At 36.7% G+C, this 23,932-nt stretch overlaps 1 protein-coding gene across 2 annotated transcripts in view; it reads left to right on the top strand.

Annotated features, from left to right (window-relative positions):
* The window catches only part of LOC145690007 (uncharacterized), an 865,423-nt gene that overhangs the window by 753,071 nt on the left and 88,420 nt on the right, over positions 1-23,932 (top strand). For both annotated transcript variants that reach the window (XM_081764484.1, XM_081764482.1), the window contains 4 exons: positions 9,002-9,170; positions 11,518-11,789; positions 14,531-14,691; positions 16,469-17,909. In XM_081764484.1, coding sequence (XP_081620610.1) covers positions 9,002-9,170; positions 11,518-11,789; positions 14,531-14,691; positions 16,469-17,909 — 2,043 coding nt within the window. The remainder of the gene's footprint in view (positions 1-9,001; positions 9,171-11,517; positions 11,790-14,530; positions 14,692-16,468; positions 17,910-23,932) is intronic.

The raw sequence follows: 23,932 nt of genomic DNA, 5'->3' as shown, positions 1-23,932 counted from the left end.
ACAAAAAATCTGTATCAAGACAAATAACTTTGTGGCATTCTCTTATTGCATCATCAGTTACATCCTCTTGCAAAACACGCAAAGGCTCCAAAGCAACAATACTGTCTTCATGCAGCAAACGCTGACTAACAAAGTTAATTATGGAATCCAGGACTTCGTACCCTACTGCAGTAAAATCTCTTTTCTCACTGACATATTTGTTATGGGATTTATTGCAACGTATGTTGCGATGAAGTTGAATACCATGTAATGAGTACTGTATTTCTCTGTTGACGTTCTTTCTCACCCGCCTAACAGAGGTTTCTCTTTCATACTCTCCAATTGTGCTATAGTTCTATTTTTATTTATTATGTCCAAAAGAAACATTTCATCACTCTCAAACTTCTGCTGGCAGTTCTTGAAAACATATAGAGCGTCTGTCACAAGACACAGAAGATGGAGGCGAACTACTTCTATCCATTTACGCAGATAACCATTGGCTTCATTACATACATGGCTTTCCGTTTACAAGTAAAGGCAGCTTGGATAGCAATTTTTTAGGAGAGTAGTGAGCGTACTGAATGAAAATTTTGTCCACCTGACATCAAAATATTCTGGGTAGTGCAAAACTTCTAAGTTATTTTCTGAAGCTACCATCGTTAAACCTTTCGTTCGCTTCCCTGAAAAGTGATAGAAAACACAGAGTCCAGATGCTGCTTATATGAGAGATGAAACTTCTTGGACATTCTTGGTGACATCTTTCCATGCTAAATTAATGCGATGGGCAGCATACCAAATTTTCAACAGAGGCAACGTTTCACCTGAAGCAACTCTTTCATCAGTTAACAATTTCCACATTCCTTTGTGTTCTCCTGTATTCATGTTTTAATTATCAGTAACTATCGAAGTCACTCTGGGAAACATTACTCTTTCTACTGATTTTCGTAACGCTATGCTTCGGCTAAATTTTTGGCGGTTATTTATGTATTTTATCTCTGGTAGTACATATTTCTATAACGGGTTCAATGGATCGTGTAATTTTTATCTACAAAACAACACATTTCACTATATCGGAAAAGTGTAATGTCCTATTGAAACAACAGATAAACGTGCAGTTAGTTGCATATTTTAAAACTTTATGAATGCAACCGAAAACGTTTGAAAACTAATATAGTTAAAAAGTTCCTTCACCTCAAAATTAGCAATGGTTTTCCCTGCCATCTAGGAGACACCTATACGTATTAACTCTGGCTTAATGTCATATACTGGCAGTTATATGCAATTGAGTAACCCCCAATTGCATAATGAATGTATTGAATCAGTAAGACTTAGTTTGACACACTAAACGCTTTGAAATGTATAATCCGAGAAAAGTAAGGTACTCACATTAATACCACTCTACACTTTAAGAATTACAGTTCCACACTCCTTTCCTACAGTTCCACAAAGTGTGGAGTACTCCACTCAATTTTAGGCCCTGAGCCACTCTGGAATAGTGTAAACTGATTAACATTGTTATTGAGTCTCATTGTTATTGAGACAGGATGATAATACAACACCAATCCATTCGCAACAATAATTTCTATTCAGAGATGTCCATAGGTGAGTTTTATAGAATAATAATCAAATTTACTGCAAAATATTCAGCATTATTTCTAAATTGAAATAAATATATTGTACAAAGTTCCTAAGACACAGTAATAATATATACAAACTGAATAATACCTCAAAGGAATTTTTGGCGTGGGAGACCCGGGTTCGATTTCCGGTGAGAGCTCATGTGGTTCGGATTCCACGTTAATCAGTATGTGGACGTCTCATATAGCCTCACCCCTGAACGGGACGTTAAACTCAGAATCAACTCATCTCAACTCACAAGGAATTTTGTTGAAAAAAATATAATTACATAGAATCACTCAACTAAGAATCTAAAATTGTACACAATTCCTTTTAAGACTGTAATCACATCGTCAGATTTGTAATTTTCACAAACGTTGTTCAGTCTTTTCGTAACACCGGCGTATTTTTTCTTTGTTCTGACTTCATATCCGCCAATTAACTTATTTTTTCCATTTGAACAGCACTAACAAGGAGACTTATGGAAGTATAATTTACTGATTTGAATGAAACTTTGCATACTTGTAGAATATCAAAAAATAATCGTCACTTTTTTTTTAATTTTATTTTTGGCAATGGTGCGGGTTTAAGGGTAGAAACCACTCTTTGAACGTTAGAGGTGGCCTCCCAGGGGTGTAGCCAGCAGGTTTGTGTAGGGGGGGCCCGTCGTTTTTGAGGGGGGGGCCAGCTACAATGTACAAAGCCAAAAAATGTATTGCTGCTAGTCTGCAAAACTAAAAACACTATTTTAGCTTCTTCTTCTTCTTCTTCTTCTTCTTCTTCTTCTTCTTATTATTATTATTATTATTATTATTATTATTATTATTATTATTATTATCCATAAATTATATTCAAGATAGTTTTTATTATGCTTAATCAAGAACTACTGCCCGGGACCAAACGCTATACTTTTGTGCATAACTATAAAGGTAACCAAGAAAGTTCTGTCCCTTTTCGTGGAGGTCTGTGTTCGATTGGACCTCACATCGTGAGTTGAATGCGAGTGGAGATAAGGCGAAAGTCAGTTGTTGTAGGTATATCCAACATACTACCTGGTTGTGGCAATTCAGACACACCGTGAACTTGCATAAAGACAGAGGGAATATGGGACTTCCACAGAGCGCCATAGGAGCATGTATGCTGAACGAGTTCAAATGGAGGTCAAACACCACTGTAGCGGGACAGAAGATATGCCAGGCCTTTGGTGAGGGTGTCGTGATGACGCAGACATTGCAGCGATGGTTTAACAAGTTTAAGGACGATGACGAAACACCCGAAAACACCACGTGCCAGAAGACCAACGCATGTACAAAGAGGAACTGGGACTACAATTCAGTGTGTGGAGAAACCATTCGGCAGCACATCCATCAACTTGTGAAGCACTACAAGTTGGGTCGATGGGTCTCTCATATTTTGACTCCAGGTCAGAAGGCAACGCGGCAGTCGCCTGTGTTTATTTACTGTTTCGGAGCCATTTCTGGACAGGGCGTTAACATGTGATAGAAAGTGTGTCCTATACGAAGCTCCACGGCGTCGTCATCATTGGTTAGTGTCCCATGAACCGATTTCAAAACAACCGAAACCAGCACTGTACCAGAAGAAGGTCCTTCTGTGTGTTTGGTGCATCGTGCATCGGGAACTGCTACCAGCTGGTGAGAGTATCAATGCAACTGTGTAATGTCAGCAGTTGAGCTGCGTTCAACAAAAACTCAAAACTCTGGAGCCATCACTTCTGAATTGCAAATGTGTCCTCGTTTACGGGACAACGCTAAGCTAGGATGACTCAGGACACCATTTTTCGCCTTGGATGGGAAATAATATTGCAACCACTATATTCCCAGCGTATTGCACCGTCCGATTATCATCTGTTCCATTCTTTGGACAATCGCATTAGAGGACGCCATTTCAAATCCCTAGTAAAAGTCCAAAATGCACCTCATACTTTCTTCGTTTCATGGCCCACCACGTTCTACCGCGAAGGATTCCATGGCCTTCCAGAACGTTTTCAGAAGGTCGTCGATGCTGATGGGGAATATTTTTCATCTTCCAGGTTAGGTGACATATCGATGTTCGAAGGCGGTGGGTGAAAAAGCAACAACACGTTTCTTGGTTACCTTTATATTTAAATTTAAGACATTGTATACAGAACCTATCTACACAAGATTGATTTTCTTTGAAATTTCACTTAATTTCTTTACGGTTTCCTGACAAATATACTTATTTATTATTCGTGACTAAAAAAACATAATTATTTTATTACACTGACGAGGAAACGGTCTTAAGTGTAAACAACCGATTTGGCTGGGGTCCGGATATGTGTTACGGGAGACCAAAGTAGCAGACACGTATTTTGGCGTTTGGGCCCATACGCAGAAATTTTCGAAATTTGGGACCCCAAAGTGGCTCTACATGCTATAACTAGGAAGCGAATGACGTTACTTGTACACAATCGATTTGGCTGTGGTCCAGATATGTGTTACGGAAGACCAAAGTAGGAGACACGTGTTTTGGCGTTTGGGCCCATACATGAAATTTCCAAAATAAGGGGCCCCAAAGTGGCCCTACATGCTATAACTAGGAAGCGAATGACGTTACTTGTACACAACCGATTTGGCTGGGGTCCGGATATGTGTTACGGAAGACCAAAGTAGGAGACACGTATTTTGGCTTTTCGGCCCATACGCAGAAATTTCTGAAATACGGGACCCCAAAGTGGCCCTACATGCTATAACTAGGAAGCGAATGACATTACTTGTACACAACCGATTTGGCTGGGGTCTGGATGTGTGTTACGGGAGACCAAGGTAGGAGACACGTATTTTGGCGTTTGGGCCCATATGCAGAAATTTTCAAAATACGGGGCCCCAAAGTGGCCCTACATGCCATAACTAGGAAGCGAATGACGTTACTGGTACAGAATGTTGGCTTGGGTTGGAATGTTATAATATATCCAAAAGTATGAGACTTGTGTTTGTTGTTAGGTCCCACAAAAAGAAATGTCGAATGTACAGGGTCCGATATTGCTAGATTTTCAATAAGGCCATGAAGTGGACATATGTGGTACCCATGCAATTCTCAACAGATGTTCAGCTGGCACGAGCCGTCGAGGGGGATCTGCTGACCACGAGGGTGTCAACGGAGCGAAAGAATGTTTGCGTTTTTCGCTTGTATTTCTAACTTCATGGCCTTATTGAAAATCTAGCAATATCGGACCCTGTACATTCGACATTCCTTTTTGTGGGACCTAACAACAAACACAAGTCCCATACTTTTGGATATATTATAACATATTCCCAAGCCAACATTCTGTACCAGTAACGTCATTCGCTTCCTAGTTATGGAATGTAGGGCCGCTTTGCGGCCCCGTATTTCGGAAATTTCTGCGTATGGGCCCAAACGCCAAAATGCGTGTCTCCTACTTTGGTCTCCCGTAACACATATCCCGACCCCAGCCAAATCGGTTGTTTACATTTAAGACCGTTTCCTCGTGAGTAGAAATAAAAGAGAGAGCGAATGAAACCCAAATTGAATAAAAGCATTGTTTCTCACCAAATTTTCCATCCTCTATGTCTTTTAAAACACTTGTTAAAGCATATAAAAATACACTGTACTTACAAATCAGTTTAGTACTTTGTTAATATGGCTGTATTTGTAGTACCTTGTTAAAACGTTTGTCTTCAAACTGTCAAATATAAATCGCAGTAAATTGTGTAATCTGCTATCACAAAAAAGTATCCTATTTTTCGATCGGTATAAGGAAGAGATACTATACTATTTTTCGATCGGTATGGGAAAACAATATTTCTCCATACTATTTTACCATAAATTATTAATTGTCAATAAACTTTGTTACTTTTAAATGAATGAAGCGAGATAATTTTACTATGATGTTTTAAAAGCTGGTCATTTGGGGGGGGGCAGGAAACCATTTGGGGGGGCCCGGCCCCGATGGGCCCCCCCTTGGCTACACCCCTGTGGCCTCCAAGCATAAACAGAAAGCAATCATTAAAATAGAAGATTAAATGATACGACCAGCTTACTGTCAAGGAGGTTTTAGGACAGGTGATTCAGAACCTGACGTTGAAATTACAAAATTCAAATTGGCGGATCCAATATGATGATTACAATTACAAAGTCTTCTGGTTTGAAATGTTCTGCATTTAGCCAAGAACAATTATAATTGGCAGGGGCTACTGAGAGAAGGTGCAGACTGATTTGAAACCCCTTTTTGTACTTATTTTAACAGGACGTTTGATTAAATCTATAGCCAAAAAGCTAGAAGCCAATGCCAATGCACTTGTCGCGAATGTGAAGCAACACATATTGGAAAATTAAATATTTATAACTCTGATCAATAGGTTTAATTTTTAAATGCAGACGGGACGTACTCTAGTGTTTACAGGGACACAAGCAGTAGAAAGGGTGGTACAGTCAGTAAATTCTATGACTCGTAGCTACATCATACAGCCTTCAATTTCTGCAAATAGTGTTTTGTTATCACCACTTTTAATTGTTTTGTAGGAAAACAATGGAACATTTGGTCTTATAGTCCAACACAACCTCTTTAAATTTGAAGATATCCTTGTAAAAGCATCAAATCCGGAAAAATTAACATCAAGTCTTGTGAGATCATGGTTCCAAGAGATTTTTCTTCAAGCGTCTAATGCAAAGTCCATTTTGTTATTAGTTTCGTGGAGTGGTCACAATTCAACTTTGACCTATTTTAAGAACAAAAGAGTAACTCATAATAGAAACAATTTCTGCAGGAACAACTGATTCAGCCTCTTGTTGTGTTCTTTAGGCCGTTAAAAATTTTCTTGACATTTTTCTGACACTGTCCTTCTCTACAACTATAACATGAATTTACATCTCCGTAATAATATAATTAAGATCTCATCACTGATTCATAATCAGTTTTCTTTTCCTAGATTTGCTAATCTTATTGGGTATGCATGATATAAAAGCGGTTATTGGAAGAAAAACCATCTGTGTTTGAAAATTTTCTTTCAAAGATTGTGCAGCATTTTGCGATTTGTGCACAGTTATTGCCGTAATAAGGTGTGTGTGGTGTACACAATATTTATGCATCACACACTTTTTTACTATATATCATTACCGTAAAACGTTTTCCCAATCAATTAATAATTATAACATTTGAGGATATAAGAAGTTCTGACATAGAGTGAAGCGAGGGGACTCACTATAAATAAGTAACCCTTGCCAATTACAGAAACATTTAATTTTTATTTTATTTATTAATTTATATATTCTACTTCGTGAATTTATTTCTCCCTAACGAATAATTTTCATTTTGAAGAGTGGACGTTTCGGTGTAAACATTAGAACTTTTACACTGAACCAGCCTCACACCTAAACGTCCTTACACCGAGCAATCCTTACACCGAAACGCCCTGCACCAAAACGTCCTACACCGAAACAGCCGTATCCCAGGAGTAGTTAATTACGAATATGACAATTATTTGCTACAGAAAGACTTCTGTACAAGAAATATATGTGTAAAAATAATTTACTTCAAAACAACACAAGGAAAGCAAAATTTATGACGTACATAACTAAAACACAATATTATGTTACTAATATGAAGTCAATGGTGTGGAAATAGAGAAAAACAGACATTATGAAAGATCTGGGAATCACATTTGGTAGAAAGTTAAAATTTTGTCAACATAGAAATATATCATGGAAAGAGTAAGAAAGGACAATAGGCTTCATTTATTTATTTATTTATTTATTATTTCAGAACGATAGAATATGTATTTATACAAATAACTTGTAAGAACTAAGGCTCTGTAATATGAAACAGTATATCTAAAACTTGACTAACAGATTGACAGTATTCTTCTTACGGACGCGATGGTAGCGCCACAAGAGATTTTTAGGACTTCTGCACTTTAGGACTTCTGCACTTTAGGACTTCTGCACATTAGGACTTCTGCACTTTAGGACTTCTGCCTCGGTATGATTTTTAGGACTTCTGCCTTTTAGGACTTCTGCATTTTAGGACTTCTGCACTTTAGGACTTCTGCATTTTAGGACTTCTGCATTTTAGGACTTCTGCACTTTAGGACTTCTGCCATTTAGGACTTGTGCCGCGAAATAATTTTTAGGACTTGTGCATTTTAGGTCTAATGCCGTTTAGGACTTCTGCATTTTAGGACTTCTGCCGCGTCCCCCCGAGAGCTTCTCGTTGTTATGCACCGATGCAGTAAACAAGTCCTTAAATGATAACCACTCGAATAAGTTCTCACTAAATGTTGGGAACTGTAATTTCGGCAGCTTCATTTCACTGCACGCTTGAGTTTCACTATTGGGAGGGGATTGTGTTGTAGCTTGCAGATCCATTAGGGACACACTTAGTTTTACAAGTCTACTTTCCATTTCTGCGAGCTCTTCTTCTTCTTTTTTAAATTCTTCATCGTTGGAAACTGCAGCTATTTCGTCCAAAAGTTGAGAACAGTCTTGTTGTAACTCGTTGACCTTCCCGCTATGAACCAATATGGCGTTCGCGTCGTTCTGAGACAGCAGGCTCACTGCCTTTTCCTGTCGAGTAATTTTGGCTTTCAAAGTACGTTTTTTAATATTTAAGTTCTCCATTGTTTTAGAATGTCACACACACTACAGAAAACACAATCACAAAAGTTCACCAAAGCTGCACTTTTTGCTTCATCCGGCACTAAAGGAGGACCATGTTTGAGCTTCTTACCAAACGACGGTTTGTCATTTTAAAGCTTTTATTTTAAAATATATGAAAAACTATACAACTACAGAAAATTCAGATAAATGTGTAAAATGATATACTCAGTTGTCTACTATCCCCAATTTTGAATTGTTCTCAAGTTTCTTAATGTTTTTAGATGGATAATTTTTCACTTGAAGGATGTAAGAACTCTCACACACACACAAAACTCTTGTCGCGTCTCTCTCACACACTGTGCTGGAGGACGCTAAAAACAACCCCCAAGAAAGGGAGTGGGCGAGCGGTAGGCATAGGCCATCTATTGCCAAAAAAGAAAACTTTCTCACACTACACATACACAAAAACGAAAAGAAAAAATGAACGAATTGCCCATGCACAGGCTCGAACAGGTGCCACCATCTTATTTCATTGATTCCCAGCATCCCGTTCGCGAGGAAGACGTGCCAGGTCCATCTGATAATAGTTCTAGAACACCACCGAAAAATAACAATGAAGCACAAACTTTGTTAAAGTTTTGTATTTTTTATACAACTTTTCCGATTAACTATTTACTGATGGACATATCTATCTATCAATCTATATATTTGGAAAGTTCATAAAATCTTCAAGATAAACTAAATATTACACTTGCAAACCATTAATACTTAGAGTAGTTTGAATGTATGATTTTTCTTTGACTTTTAATAGATCGAAGTACGTCTCCACTTAAATTCTTCTCCGAAGATGCAAACTCGCAGAAAGAAAATGGCAATTCTAAATCGAAGGAAGAGGAGTCGATACCGTTACACTCTGATCATTCTGAGCGACCTTCTGAAAGCATTGCAGAAGATATCGCGGAAGAAACAACGAAACCCAGGTGAGTGAGAAGATATTGTACTTGCTGTATTTCTGCTTTCGATATATGTGATTATCAAATTATGGGAATAAGCCAATAAGTATGTTCATTTTTGGTTTGATCGTCTATGGGTTGGCTGACGGTTTTCTGTGCTTGCAAACCGGTAGATGATACAATTGTCTTTATTTGTGGCAGGTTTCAACGTTATCATTTGAGTTCGCTTTGCGTTGTTGCGAAGTAAACGTGGCTGTGCTTGTCCGTTTGCACCATAGAACAACAACGTTTTCCATAATCCGTTTTTTTTTGTGTGTGTGTGTGTGTGTGTGTGTGTGTGTGTGTGTGTGTGTGTGTGTGTGTGTGTGTGTGTGTGTGTGTGTGTGTGTGTGTGTGTGTGGTCTGAAGATGTACCAAGAGCTGAAATCTATAGAAAACTTTCAGCACAGTACGGGGGCAATGTTTTGCCACGGGGAAGTGTTTACCCATGGATTGGAAAGTTCAAAAACGGAAGAACAAGCATGAAGGGCGAGGAAAGATCAGAACGTATGCAGGTGCAATTCCGAACTTAAACTACCTGCATACTGTTTTGTGGTCTGATCCCAACCTATTCCACCTAATAATTCGATTTCTCCCGAGCCGCTCAAGGTTTGTGAAAATTATTCAATTTGTTTGCAATACGGTTAATTGTTCTTTTTGTCTTGTTCTTTTCATATCGTTTTATTTTTTATTTATTTTTTTTAATTTTTATTTTTTATTTATTTTTATTTTTTATTTTTTTAATAAAATGCTTTACTCATAGCACATTTTACATTACCAGTCGCTGTTCTGTTCTTTGGTACTAATTTGAAATTGTAAACAAGGTTTTAAAACATGAATGCATCACTGCAAAAATTAAGGGGAAAGTAAATCTCAAACAACCCGTTAGCAATAACAGAATATAAATTCTAGAATACTTTCTCGTTCGAAAAACTTCCTCGACGCAACTGGTTTACGCTCATTTGAAGACGGGAACATTGGCATATACTTCGAGGCAAATTGAATTCAAATTATTCACTTTGGAAAACCTGCAGATTACTGTTACAGAAACTTTCATAGAGTTTGTGAAGTTCACCGTAAAACATATTTTTAAAATATCCATTTCATATACATTTTTTTAAAAAATGTAATCGTTAACGAATGAGATTAAAATAAATTAAGTAACGAATGAGATTAAAATAAATGAGTAACAAATTAGAATAAAATAAATGAGTAGTAATGGCAGTAAATAGATCCCAATCAGAGGTGGATTACTCTACAGGTTAAAGTAACATGTTCCACGATAACTTTCGTGTATAGATATATACGATTTTTGTGCAATAAGTCGTATATTATGATATTTCTGGGGCTTTCACGAGCGTTACTATTGTTCGGAGTTGAAACCAGTAAAAGATTAAATATTTTATCCTCTTCTATTACCATTTTTGCTTTATGGCAGTGGTTCTCAAAGTGGGGTCCGTGGGACCTAGCCAGGGGTCCGCGAAGCCTAAAAATTGAAATGTCTTGTAATAAAATGGAACTCACAGCGGTTATGCAGCAGCGATTTTTTTTCAGTTACTAAAAAGAAAGCAATTAGAAATTAATTATACCTACTTTTGTAAATTTAAATGTTTTCCTATTTTACTGAATTTCTACCTTGTGAGTAAAGGCATTGCAATATTTGATGCTTTCCCAATCATTTACTTATGTGAACAGCCTTTTCTGCTCTTTGCAGTATTAAAACCTTAAAGCGAAATCATCTTAATGTGGAATCGGACCTAAGATTAATGGTGACAAAACATATTCCCGATTTCAGTGCAATTATGGAAAAACAGAAAGAATTTCATTCCTCATATTAGTGATTCCACATTTGAGAACATAGTTTATCAAGTGAATTTCCTTTAAAAAAAAGTCTTGAAAGTTACTGTATTTTCAATTGAAATTTCGTTCACTAGGAAACAATCATGTATCTTTAGAATAAATCATTATTGCAATATTTTTCTTGATCTTTTTCTTGTCACTGCTAATTCCAATCAGTATAGTTTTTAATACCATGTGAAATTTCAGATAACATTGCAATCCATGGATCATTTTCCGAATACACAGGGGGGCCACGTTATCGGAAAGTTTGAAAAACACTGCTTTATGGGAATCAGTAATAAAACCGAACTAATCGATTCCTATCGTTCCCGGTTGCAATGGAGGAGCAAAGTCAGAGATGGAAGTAATTTTTGCGGTGCTAAATCCATACCAAAGCCTGCTTCTCGCTTCCTATGATTCCTTTTCACTGTAATGATCAATAGTAAAACCGGAAATCAAGTTAATGCTTATTATGTATTTCTGTATTCTTTTATAGCCAATCAACTCAAGAAGCTTCTTCGGCGTCACGAATTTTGGACCAGTATATGGAAAGAAGTGAATCGGCAGATTCTGCTAGCAAAAATGTATATGGAGGTCAGGAAGGTGATTCCAGCTACAAGAAGTCCGAAGCTATCGGCAGTGGATCTGACGGGGCGAAAAAAGCTGTAGGTGTTACAATTAAAGTTCCTCTTTCACCACGAGTGCAGGGCAAGCACAAACGCCGACATTCCAGTGGATCAGACGAATCGATTGTTCTCTCACAGACAGGTAACCAGAAACACATTTATTATACTTTTTAGTATAAAGAAGTTCTTGTAAAATAGACCATAAAAGTCGATAGTAGAAATTACAATGTCCTAGAAACGGATGTTCTTTAACAGATGTTATCCATTTATACTGTACATCACATATTCGTCTTGTAAAGAAAAAGTAGGTACGTAGATTCAATGGTAGAATTTATCTTTGTTGGAAGAGTTCCTGGCTCGATTTAAGGTCATGTAAGTTTATGTGTAACAATACTGTGTCTATTGATTTTTTTTCTCTCTCTCTCGTTTCTTCCCACTGTCTTCAGTAGCCAGTTTTTCTATCTGTATTTACTGACAGTTATTTCCCTTTCTTCAGCCTAAAGTACATAACCATGAGTCTTTAAAATTAAAATTTTCTTTTCCGAATATTCTGGACATTTCTAGTCACGTACTATTATTGTACGTATGTTCTCTTTCTATTGTCAGCAAACTGGGAAAAATAGGGCGGTGGTTTCCCGTTGCCTGCTACCCCGCAGTATCTCAGCCGTTAAAGTCAGTCTGACCACGCCTGGAACTAATGTCCAAGTTGCCGTACCAATCATTTTGATTTTCGTCAATTTGGTTACTGGAGAACTGCTACCTTCTCCAGAACACTCTTCGTCTGGCTACTCCATTTAGACTAATTCGGCAGGGGCGGACCTTCTGGTAGTGAACTACCACCGACATAGCTCTAAATTTCACTGTACCACGCAATCCTCCCCACCTGACATATAAGTGTCTTCGTAAAGGTTGCGTTTATCGGGGAGGGGTCGCCGATAAAACCACAGACAGAGAGATGCTGTCTCTCGCCTACATTATTTAATATCTATCTAGAAGAGATAGTGAGGAAGAGTCTACAGAATGAAGACGGCATTTCAGTAGGAGGTAGAAAGATTAGGTGTATATGGTTTACAGATGATATGGCGCTTGTTGCAGAAAAAGTCAATAAGATGTTAGAAAATTTGAGAAAGGGCTGTGAAGAATATGGGATGAAAATAAATGTTACAAAGGCAAAAGCCATGGTGATTGGAATGAAGGAGTAGGTGTCAACTATAGAAGTAGGAGGGGAGAAAATAGAACAGGCGACTAATTTTCGATACCTGAATAGTATTATTAGTAATGATGCGAAAAGTGAACGTGAAATAAAAGCAAGGATAGGAATGGCGAAAGAAGCCTTTAGGAGGAAGAAAATAATGTTTTGTGGGGCCTTGAATAAAGAGTTGACGAAAAGACTCACAAAATGCTTCGTGTAGAGTATTGTTCTGTGTAGGTCAGAGACAAAGATATTACGCAAAAATGATGAAAAACGAGTAGAAGCTTTGGAAATGTGAATGTGGAGAAGAATAGAGAGAATTGGCTTGGTCGAGCGGAAAACGAATGAGAGGGTGTTAGAAATGGTGGGGGGAACAAGAATTTTAAATATTATTAAGAAGAGGAAGAGAAACTGGTTAGGACATTGACTAAGAATGAACTGTATCATGAGGGAAGTGCTAGATGGTATGGTGGCAGTAAAGAGAGGGAGAGGACGAAGGAGACTACAATTAATGGACGATATCAAAACAGAAAAATCGTACGTGAATACGAAGAGGTTAGCGGAAGACCGTGGAGCATGGAAGCTTCTCAATTGCAGCAAGTAACTGCCAATAATGTCAGAATACCTATAATAATAATAATAATAATAGTAATGATAAGAAGAAGAAGAAGAAGAAGAAGAATGATGATCTAGTTACAATAGGGAACTTAGATTATTTGATCCACTAGTTTAAGTAGCTTTAGCCTTTTTTTTAACATTCAGTTCACAATATCTAAATAGTTGTACACTTAAAATCTCTTGGGTAGTTCCTACGTTGCTTCTCTACTGGATGAGATTGTGTTCGAAGCTCCTTCGACTTTTATCTTCTGCCGCAACATGACTGTTACCAGTTTCAAACCAATTTTCAATAATAAAGTTTCTAGGTTCCAAATTTAATCTTCGTTTGGCAGTTTCCATGTCTAAAAGAGAATGAAATAAATATATCAGTATAAAAGCCGCTAAAATTTCATCATAACTTGTAAATTAATACAAAATAAATAAATAAATAAATAAATGATTATAAAAAGTGTGCATATATTTTGGTAAGCTAATTTTTGAGCCACTGAAGGAAGCGAGTAATACGTCTTAATTACTCTTATTTTCTCTTATAAAGTAGATATTTTTGTAATTGAACACCTGAAGTAAATTAAGATCTAAGTGCCATTTGAACAGTTTTTGAGATAATGATGTTTTTCCTCGAGAATTTGTGCCGTGCACATACACGTCATGCATTCTATTAACAATGAACTGGACTACTACGCACAAGTTTGGCGCTTAGATCCGAACGTACTTGAACTGACTTGGCCCATAGACCATCATTCCGGTTATAACTCGAAACTTCAGAAAATGGCACTTAGATCGAAATTTACTTCAGGTCTTCAATTTATTCTGAATATTTATTGCAGATATGTTGTTCCTTTGTCTGACATTTTACCTGTGATAGTGTTTCTTTCACAAAATAGCTGAGAGAGTCAGCCTGAGAAAAGAAAACAATTAATATTGAACGTTATCTTTCGGGATATTACTCTGTACAAAGTGGCGGATAGTGTAAACAAGTCTAGGTTATTCTATGTTGAAGATCTATTTATCGTATGTTAAAAAAGTAAGGTTCCTTACTACTTTTTTTTTTTTTTTTTTTTTTTTTTAAATAGAAACTGCGTCTGAACAGAGCGATATGGAAGGGAGAATTTGTGCTCTACAGGAGCAGCTTCGTCGACGAAAGTTGGAAGCAGAAAGACTGAGACGAGAGCAAAAGCGTTGTCATCGTGAGAGACTCAGAGCCAAAGAACAGTCACTGTTAAAGCAAATTCAGGTGAGAAAACAAAGTCATGTTATTTTATTAGGAGATGTTAATGGTCTGTATTATTTCTTTAGTATAAGTTTCTCAGCAGCGGAAAAAAAAGTGCTTCATTAATTTTTAAGGTGTTTGGTTTACTAAAACTCCTTTATATATTTGTCCTGTCCGTCCGTATTAAAAAAAAAAAAAAAAAAAGGAAAAAAGTAAGTCTTCATATAGCCTCAAATTTCCTTGAGTGTGCGAATTTTTATTCCGAATTTTGTAAACTTTCTCCTTCAAGCAGTAGCTTCTCTTCATGTTACCGTAGTAGACTACTTATTCTCAAAAAGGAAGAAGAAAAAACACTATTGAGTTACTCAAATATCAGATGACGGGCCTTCATGATCTAAAATCTTAGAGATAACTAGTCTGAGTAGCGAGATGTTGAAAGCTGGAATTTCACTGCGGTATCTATTTCAATTCTAAGTCACTGTTTCTCTTAAAACCTTTAAAACGTGTTCACGAAACCTCTTTAGATATTGAAGTCCAGATGGATAAAACGTCAATTTATAGGGTTATTCAAAAAGCGCGCCGGTTTTTGATCGTCTGGCAAATTTTTGTTTCTCGGTTGTCGACATTGTTTTGTATTGTTGCGCTACCCACAAACATTCTGATTGTCGCCTTAGTCTAAATTTCTCGCATTTCTTCCGTCTGTGTTTAGCCATGGAGCAGTTTACTATAACGCAACGTGTGCTAACTGTGAAAACTTTTTATCAGAACGGAGAGTGTTATGCAGCAACTTTCACGCGTCTTCGTGCGGTTCTAGGGCAAAATGAGGCATCGAATGAATCAACAGTTCGCAGACTTCTGAAAAAGTTCATTGAAACGGGTGCAACAGTGAACATTAAAAGTCCTGCGCGTCGTCCTAGTGGTCGTTCTGAGCAAAACATTGCGGTGGTTCGTGACAGTGTGGCTGTTAGTCCGATGAAATCGGTTCCTAGGAATTGGGCATAGGATGTTCTTCAGTACAGAGGATTCTCCAGTCATTCATTATACCTGAAATCGAAATGTGTGATGAACATGTTCATGAATTTTGTTATTGTGTTTCGAAAAAATAAAGTTCATAATTTGATGTAACAAAACCGTCACGCTTTTTGAATAACCCTTTAGTTATAATAACTTCTTTTAATTTTTTCGTAAGTCTTAACTAGTCAGTCACCAGCTCAATTTTAACTCGCTAACACAGGTTTCAATGAGTTAAAGGTCACAAACGCCCTTTCAAGGACCTTTTTAACACGTATGTAATGAATTAAATTACAATATATTTGTCTTTAGAATGTAATTAGATTAGCATAGTGTTATATTTTAGTTGAGTTAAAATTATCCTGCTACTCCTACGGGCTCTTTTCGCTTTCTTTATATAGCATATATAGGCTAGTGATAAGCGTTCGGGTTCAAATATCGTGGCCGACCTCCTAATTGAGGTTTTAACAGGGTTTGTCCTCAGTTTCACCAGGCAAATGCCGGAATGGCACCTTTAATTATAGATCCATACATACTTCTTTCCGTCCTCATGTTGTTATTATTGCTTTGATAGTGATTCAGTGTAACACAGCATCAGAGTTATGAAGTATCATATATTGTAAATATAATATAATATTAATGTCTTGAAAATTACTTGCTATCAATTTTCTTGCCTTGTATCGAATGTTATTTCTACAACAAGTCATAAACCATCTAAGATAAATGGTAATCTATTAAGCGTAACTCAGATAACAAGGATTCTAAAATTACTTATTTGATATACTTTCAGGCTTATGATACTTACATTCAACAAGCGCGTCACGAACTTGAGCAAGAATTTGAACTCTCTACGATGACAATCGTGAAGCCACAAATTAAGCAGCCTCGAGTAGCGGAGAAGAGCTCTGCGCGTAAGCAAGAGGAACAAAGAAGTAGTTTCTTCGCCGATGTTAGCAGCGAGATCTCGGGGTCATCGGGTGAAATGCCACAGAACGAAAGTAAAACTGATAATAGAACCAGTTCTCAGATAAGCAGTATAAAAGATGAAGTCACTGAGATACATGTAACCGGTGAACAAAGCCTGGATTCAAGTCAGAAGTCGCCATCTCATGATTCTAGCTTGGAGACAACTATCGAAAGTACAAGAAAACCCAGTGCTGTTGCAAGTGTAATCGAAAGTCAGATTGTTGAGGAAGACTCGAAACATAAAATCGATAATTTAAATAAAACTTTTGCTGTGCTACCGGAAGATACTGAGGTCGAAAGTAATGTATTTTCGTTGACAGAGGATCTGCCTAGTGCTACAGCTTTAACAGAAGACATTTCCGAACAAATATCAGTCCACAACGAAGTCGATACCGAAACTATAATTGAACAGATTCCGGAAGATGAAGTGAAAAAATCACTGAGATCATCTGAAGAAACTGTTATCGAAGCCGTACCTCAGTCTGCAGAAGACGCTAAAACGACGTCTGAAATTGTGGAGTCGATTATTGAGGAACAAGCCAGCGAACAGCACACTGTGGAGAAGAACGAAATCTCTGATCACTTTACAGAATCACTTAAATATTCAGAGGACTTTACATCCACTTCGTTAGCAAGTATCCAGTCGGGGAGTTTAGTTGTATCCGAAAGTAAACTTATTGATAAAGTGGAAAGTGTTAGTACAGAGAAAAAATTGGTAGAAAAGATACCAGACAAGGAATTACAAGCTGATAACATTACGGATTATTTACTAGAAAAAATTCTTAACGAATCCCTAGAGGCTATACACGAGAGATCTGTAGTAGACAAAGAGCAACGTTCCCATAAAGCTGAAAGAGAACTTAATAAAACTTTTGACATAATTGACACAAGTGCAGAAGATTATGATAATCTTTTAGCAACCAGTACAGATGAGAAAAGTCAAGATACTTCCTCAAAGACCGATTCGAAACAACGTGCAACTGAAAAACTATTAAGTACATTGTTAGAAGAAGCATCCGCTCACGTATTAGGTATATACAAGAGAAAAACTCGACTCTCGTTGGGTAAGGAAGGTGTTGAAGAGAAGGATGATTATGACGCTGATATTTCAAAACCCAGTAATGTTAGTGTGAGACAGCGTGTTCAAGAAATTCTGTCAGAAACGACACGTTCTCCTCAGTCAGAGAAATCAAGACTCCAAGATTTGATGGTTACGACATATGGGGTCTCTTCTGAAGAAAATACATCCAGTTCACCATCAGAAGGTTAGTACAATTGTATTTCTATCGTTATATATATAAAAGAAAATTTTGTAAAACAAATTTTGGTTATATTTGAAGATTTTTTTTGGGAGTAAATTGTATAATATTCTCTTAGATGAATAATTAAATGAACCGGATAAAATAATTTTTGACAGACAAAATTATAGGCCTAATTACTATTTAAAGATCTAATTACTTAACTTTCCAATGAATCTGTATAATATATATTTTTCATCAAAGAAACATAATATACAGTCCTGGATTTTACATTCAACGAACTTAACTATTATGAAAATAACGTTTTCTATGAATAAATTAATTTTCTGGCCTCTTGTGAAGTGAAACATAAAATACAACTTGTAATTTATCCTCACAAGAACATTTTAAAAATGGAAAATCAAAAAATGCTGTAATAATTATCTGGACTTCCTTTTATAGTGTAAATTCGTGAACAAAATCTAGTAAAGAATACAAGTGGCAAATTTTGTTAAAACGAAACAATTACTTACCTGTAATAAGTCTGTATAATATGTGTTTTGATATATTTCAAGTGTTCAGCAGACTTCAAAAATGTAAAAATTGTTGTGTTCCCATTTTACATTCAGATCAGCCCTCTTCTAACTGAATCTTTTATTCGTATTTTGGATCAGTCAAAAATTTTCTTGTATGCCTTATATCTGGAGAATTACATACAGTGTAGTCAAACCCAAACTATCACTTAACTCAGTATGATGTGCTCATTCCGTAGAAAATACGAAAACTTGATTTTGGGGGCGTTCAAAAATTTTGTGAGTCCTGATTGAAGATCCAATATATTTCTTTCAATCAAAAATTTTCTTGTACGCCTTATATCCGAAGAACTACATACAGTGTAGCCAAACCCAAACTATTAACTCAGTATGATGTACATATTCCGTAGAAAATACGAAAACTTGATTTAATGACCCCTTCAAAAATTTTGTAGCCCCTGACCCAAGATCCAGTATATTTCAATCAAAAACTTTCTTCTAAGCCTTATATCTGGAGAACTACATACAGTGTAGCCAAACCCAAACTATTAACTCAGTATGATGTACATATTCCGTAGAAAATACGAAAACTTGATTTAATGACCCCTTCAAAAATTTTGTAGCCCCTGACCCAAGATCCAGTATATTTCAATCAAAAACTTTCTTCTAAGCCTTATATCTGGAGAACTACATACAGTGTAGCCAAACCCAAACTACCACTTATTTCAGTATGACTTATTCGTAGAAAATAAGAAAACTCCATTTAGGAGTCCTTCAAAAATTTTGTTGCCCCTGATCCAAAACCTAATTATTGGAGAAGATCGCAATCTTTTGATCCATTTTTTGAATCATTCCTAAAATTCTTGTCTAAAACTTGCTGGCCAGCTTCCTTGTCTTGAAAACACTCTTTAAAACATGCAAATAACCATTTTAAGAACAAATATAGCTAACAAGCTCTTTTTTAAGTAAGTGAAACTGAAGGTTTAGTTTATCGTTAAAAGAAGAGAGATCTGAATGTAAAAAGGAAAAATATTGACATCCGAATTTTTTCTTTCTAAAGTGAGACTGATGAAGGGAGCAACAGCTCCTGAAAAGACATACTTACGGTGGTAGATTATAGGTAATTGTTTCATTTATTCCAGAATTTTCTATAAGGCGTAAGAAGTTAGAGGAATATACAAAATATGACAAATAAACTAATGGAAGGAATTACGTGATTCCTTTGAATTCCTCACTAGGCATATACAACTAGAAAATTTATGTTCAATTCCAGTAGAGAATTGGGTAATAACATATGTGCGTCTTTCATTTTCAGCACATCAAGGAAAGATGTTGTAATACCTGTCTTTTTCAGGTAATTTATTAGCTTTGAAACTGTTCTGTAATACTAGACTGACCTGATTGTAGCAACAATGCCAGTGATAACTAATTCAATACCGTGATTATGAGCAGGCTGCAAATATTTGATGCTTTCCTTAACAGCATGCATAAAATAATCCGTTCAGCAACCTATCTATTATACAGGATGGCTATAAAGGTACGAAGAAAAGGTAGTACATTTGAACACGCTTTACTTGTTCGGCACAAGTCTTAACTATTCTTTAAAGCGTTCTACCATGTTTCTTTGATTTTTTTTTCCCCCTCCACATGAGGATCCAGACAGTGGTTATCATCCTCAACTGATAAATCCAATTCTTGGATTTTTCCAGCATACTCCTCAAAGATACATAAATCATGACAATGAAGTTTTGAATTAGCGACTCTTGACTTCACCAATTAATGGACCGTATCAAGCTGACAAGGAACCTTCCCAATTATAAAATGGATTTATAAGTATACAAAGTAAAGTTAGAAGGTGATCATCTTCGGATCTACAGTCATCAGTATTACTGTGTAGAAATCTATACGGATATGAAACTTGACATCCGCAACATCTCTAGATATAGGTGACATACATAGAGCTTATTTGGTCCCTGTAACAGTTATGATTTCAAAAATAATTCCTAACATAAGAATTGTAAATAACCCTTTGTAGTTTTGATAATCTTATGATGTGATATCAATCAAATTCAAGTTAAACGTGGCGTATTTAGGAGGGGGCTATCGGGCTTAAACCCCACTAAATAAATTTGTTCCACGTACAACGATAATCCTTCTTACCATCTAAGAATTTCATTGACTTTCCATTTTCTTATGCTTTTTATGCAGAAATAATAGTGTATTTGTCAAATTTCATTCCATGTAAGAACTGCGTTCTTTTTTTTCTTTCTTTCGTCCATTCTACTCTTCTGTTTCTTTTTCTTAGTTGTTACTTTCTTTCGTTTCTCCTATCATTCTTTCGACCGTTGTTGTTGTGATTCAAGTCGGCCGTGGTCAGTAACACCAAAACTAAGAGATGATAAGCGAAACTGGTGTTCCACACCAGTTAAAACTGCAATCAGTATATTTCAGCTTCAGCTTGTCTTAACATTTTCTTTCAGGTAAAAACATACACAGATACAACTGAATATTTCCATTTTTTTTCTAAAATGGAATCAGTTAAGTTGAAATGAGATTAGAAATATTCAACGTGTGTTTGCAGGAACGTTATTTCAGATTTGCCTTGGGAAGGGGGAGTAAGATCCTCCACCGGCATACGAGTTTCACGTGTTTTCCTAATATATTAGTAGACAATCGATTAAAAATATATTTTATTCTCAAACTCAGGTGGACAATTGCCCTCCTGCTTCCCCGTGTTGTACATAGCCTGCCCCGAAACAAAATCCTAAATATGCCACTGACGATACCTTCCGATTGGTAGTCAACTACGCTAAATCAAATGCATACACTAAATCCATGCAGAAATTTATAGAAAATACGAAAATGCACGATATTATTGAACTTCAAACTCGATAGTGCTATCAGTGAAGTGAGTTCGATATCGATTGTTGATGTAAAACATCGTATGAATCACACTGTTTTCACTCATTCACCTTCCGAAATTCTTCATATGGCAATGTCCATCAAAATGTTACTCATCAATGGCGTACCCATGCTGAAATCCACCGGGTCCGAACCTCGTAACTCGATATATATGTGTACACTTTCTTAATAAGACTATATTGTTTAGCAGAAATGATTGATATAGCCTAGAGATTTGATCGTACATTTCACTAGGTGACAGCACGTAAAAATTAATTACTTTTACGATTGTAGAATATCACTGGCTCAATACTATGTAGATGGTTATTTTGTTGTATTAAACTAGTAATGATGCCAGAGAGAGGCTCCCCTTCCCCGCCGGGAAACAAAGCCTTGTCTTCCAGACAAGATGTATTTTAGTTTAAATGAAATATAAAATTGCCTATTTTCCCTTTTCGGTACACACAAAAATAATCCAAAAATGTTTCTGGGCCTCCGTCTATCCCCCCCCCCCTCCCGGAAGTAAAGACTGGCGTCGTCACTGATTGACCCCAAAAACTTAGATTCCTCTCAACAAAAATTTCTGAGTGCATTCCTGGTGCTCATTCTGTAGGTCTCCATTCCTTCTTTTCTCCAATCCATAGTCTGTAAAATAAGTCATTCAGACGGTTTCATGTAATCAGATATTTCCATCTGTTGCAGACTTTATTGCCATCCTGGAGAGCTGCCTTTCTATTTTGACGTATTATTCTTAAGAGATACAGTTAGTTAATAAAAAATCATATGAGTAGTTTTGGCATGCTGTTAATAACAGTAAAATAATTCACATAGCATAACAACAAAGTTGTTTCCAATTAGATTTGGAATAGCGACAGGAAGAAATAGATAGAGCAAAGAACGGAAGGGAATGAGGTAGGAAGGCTGACAATGTACGAGGCCATTTCCAAAAGCTTTCGGCCTGATACTGAAAAAAAAAATCGTTCATGGCATATAGTGACATCTATGGGGAAAATAATGTATCAGTTTCAACTATCTACTTGTGTCAGTTCGTTGGAAGCAGACATTAGAATCAGTCGCTATGCGTTCAGTCCGTATGCTGCATGACAATGCTCCAATCTGCACTGGTGTTGTTGCCAAGGCTGCAGTGAAAGATTGTGGCTTCGAGGAAATTAAACACCCACCCTATAACCCAGATCGAGCACTACGCCCTTAGGAACAAGAGACATGTAGACTGGAGCATTGCCATGTAGGGTGTGTGCTCAACGCACAGCGACTGATTAAGATGACTGCCTGCAACAAACTGACGCAGCTAGACTGTTGAAATTGGTACATTATTTCTCTCATAGATGTCACTATATGCCATGAACAACTTATTACAGGAGGCGTGATATTTCAGTAGTAAGGTGAAAACTTCTGAAAGTACCTTCGTACAAGAAACCATGGATCCACGAGTGTGCTGTATCACCAAACCGATCCATATTTTTGTTTGTCTGTCATCACTATCTTTTTTAATCAATATACCAGGTTCCACGTCCACCAGATTCTACGTCACAGAAACAGCCGACTATGACTAGAGTTGGAAATGGCTGATATAAGATCTTACGATAAAAGCAGTGATCCTAGGACACTCGGGTGAAAATATATAACATCTTTTTCAGGGCAGCTATCTTAAGTATGTTTTTTCCTGGGTTTTCTTCATTCACACGAGACAATTGCCGAGATGGTGCCTAAATACTTGTCCCAGGCCAGTTCCTTCCTTTCCCGGATAGTAGGCTCGCCGAGGGACGTGACCGCGATGGGCCGGTAATGCTAAAAATACGTATAAATTATGATAAATGCGTGTTTTTCTAAGAAAAAAAGTGCATTTATCCTTTTGCTCATTCAAATATATGTTTTCTGAAAAATCCTGCTTATAGGTTTTCCTGTATTGCTTGAATAAATGTATGAGTATTCTGCCTGAACGTATGTTTTAGCCCACTTATCCTAATCTACCTAGAAGGGCACACTAAGCCAGTAGAATCGGGCTAGGGTGGCGAGTTTCTTTCCCTTGTCGTTCGAAAAGGGTTTATGGCAAATTGGAAATTAAGAGGAGATAAATAGGCTGAGAATTAGGATTAGGGACGCTAACAAGAACTATATATTCATGGCACCATTACACAGATAGACATTTTAAAGATTTTAATTATTATTCCTTCTATATATAAAAAAGGGATGAGAAAAACTGAATTTTTATGGGAGAAAAAAAAGATGCCGACTTCTCCAGAACTGGTTTCTATTTTGTCCCAAAACTGGTGGTGGTTTTCTCAAATACAGTTTTATTTTCGCCATAACTACGTAGTTCCCTTTTCACCAAAAGAGTTTTGGGTTTTTACTGAAACCAGTGTGATTTTCGCCGAAGCCTGTATCTGTTCTTGTTCTTCTAGTACTCGTTTCCAAAGAAGTTAAAATAGAAGCAAAAAACTTTTGATAAGAATCAAGCCGATTTTATAACTGAAACTTGTTTGATAGGAAAGGAACCATTTTTTTTTAATGGAAAATCGTTTTTTTTTTTTCAAGTACTTCAAAAACTGATTTGTTTTTCTAAACTAAAAATCGGTTTTTGAGCCCACAAATAAT

Source organism: Thermobia domestica, chromosome 7 (genome assembly GCF_964235325.1).
Source record: "Thermobia domestica chromosome 7, izTheDome1.hap1.1, whole genome shotgun sequence".
In the NCBI taxonomy this organism is placed as follows: Eukaryota; Metazoa; Arthropoda; class Insecta; order Zygentoma; family Lepismatidae; genus Thermobia; species Thermobia domestica.
Note: the sequence above shows the minus strand (reverse complement) of the source record. Positions and strands in the feature narration are given on the sequence as shown.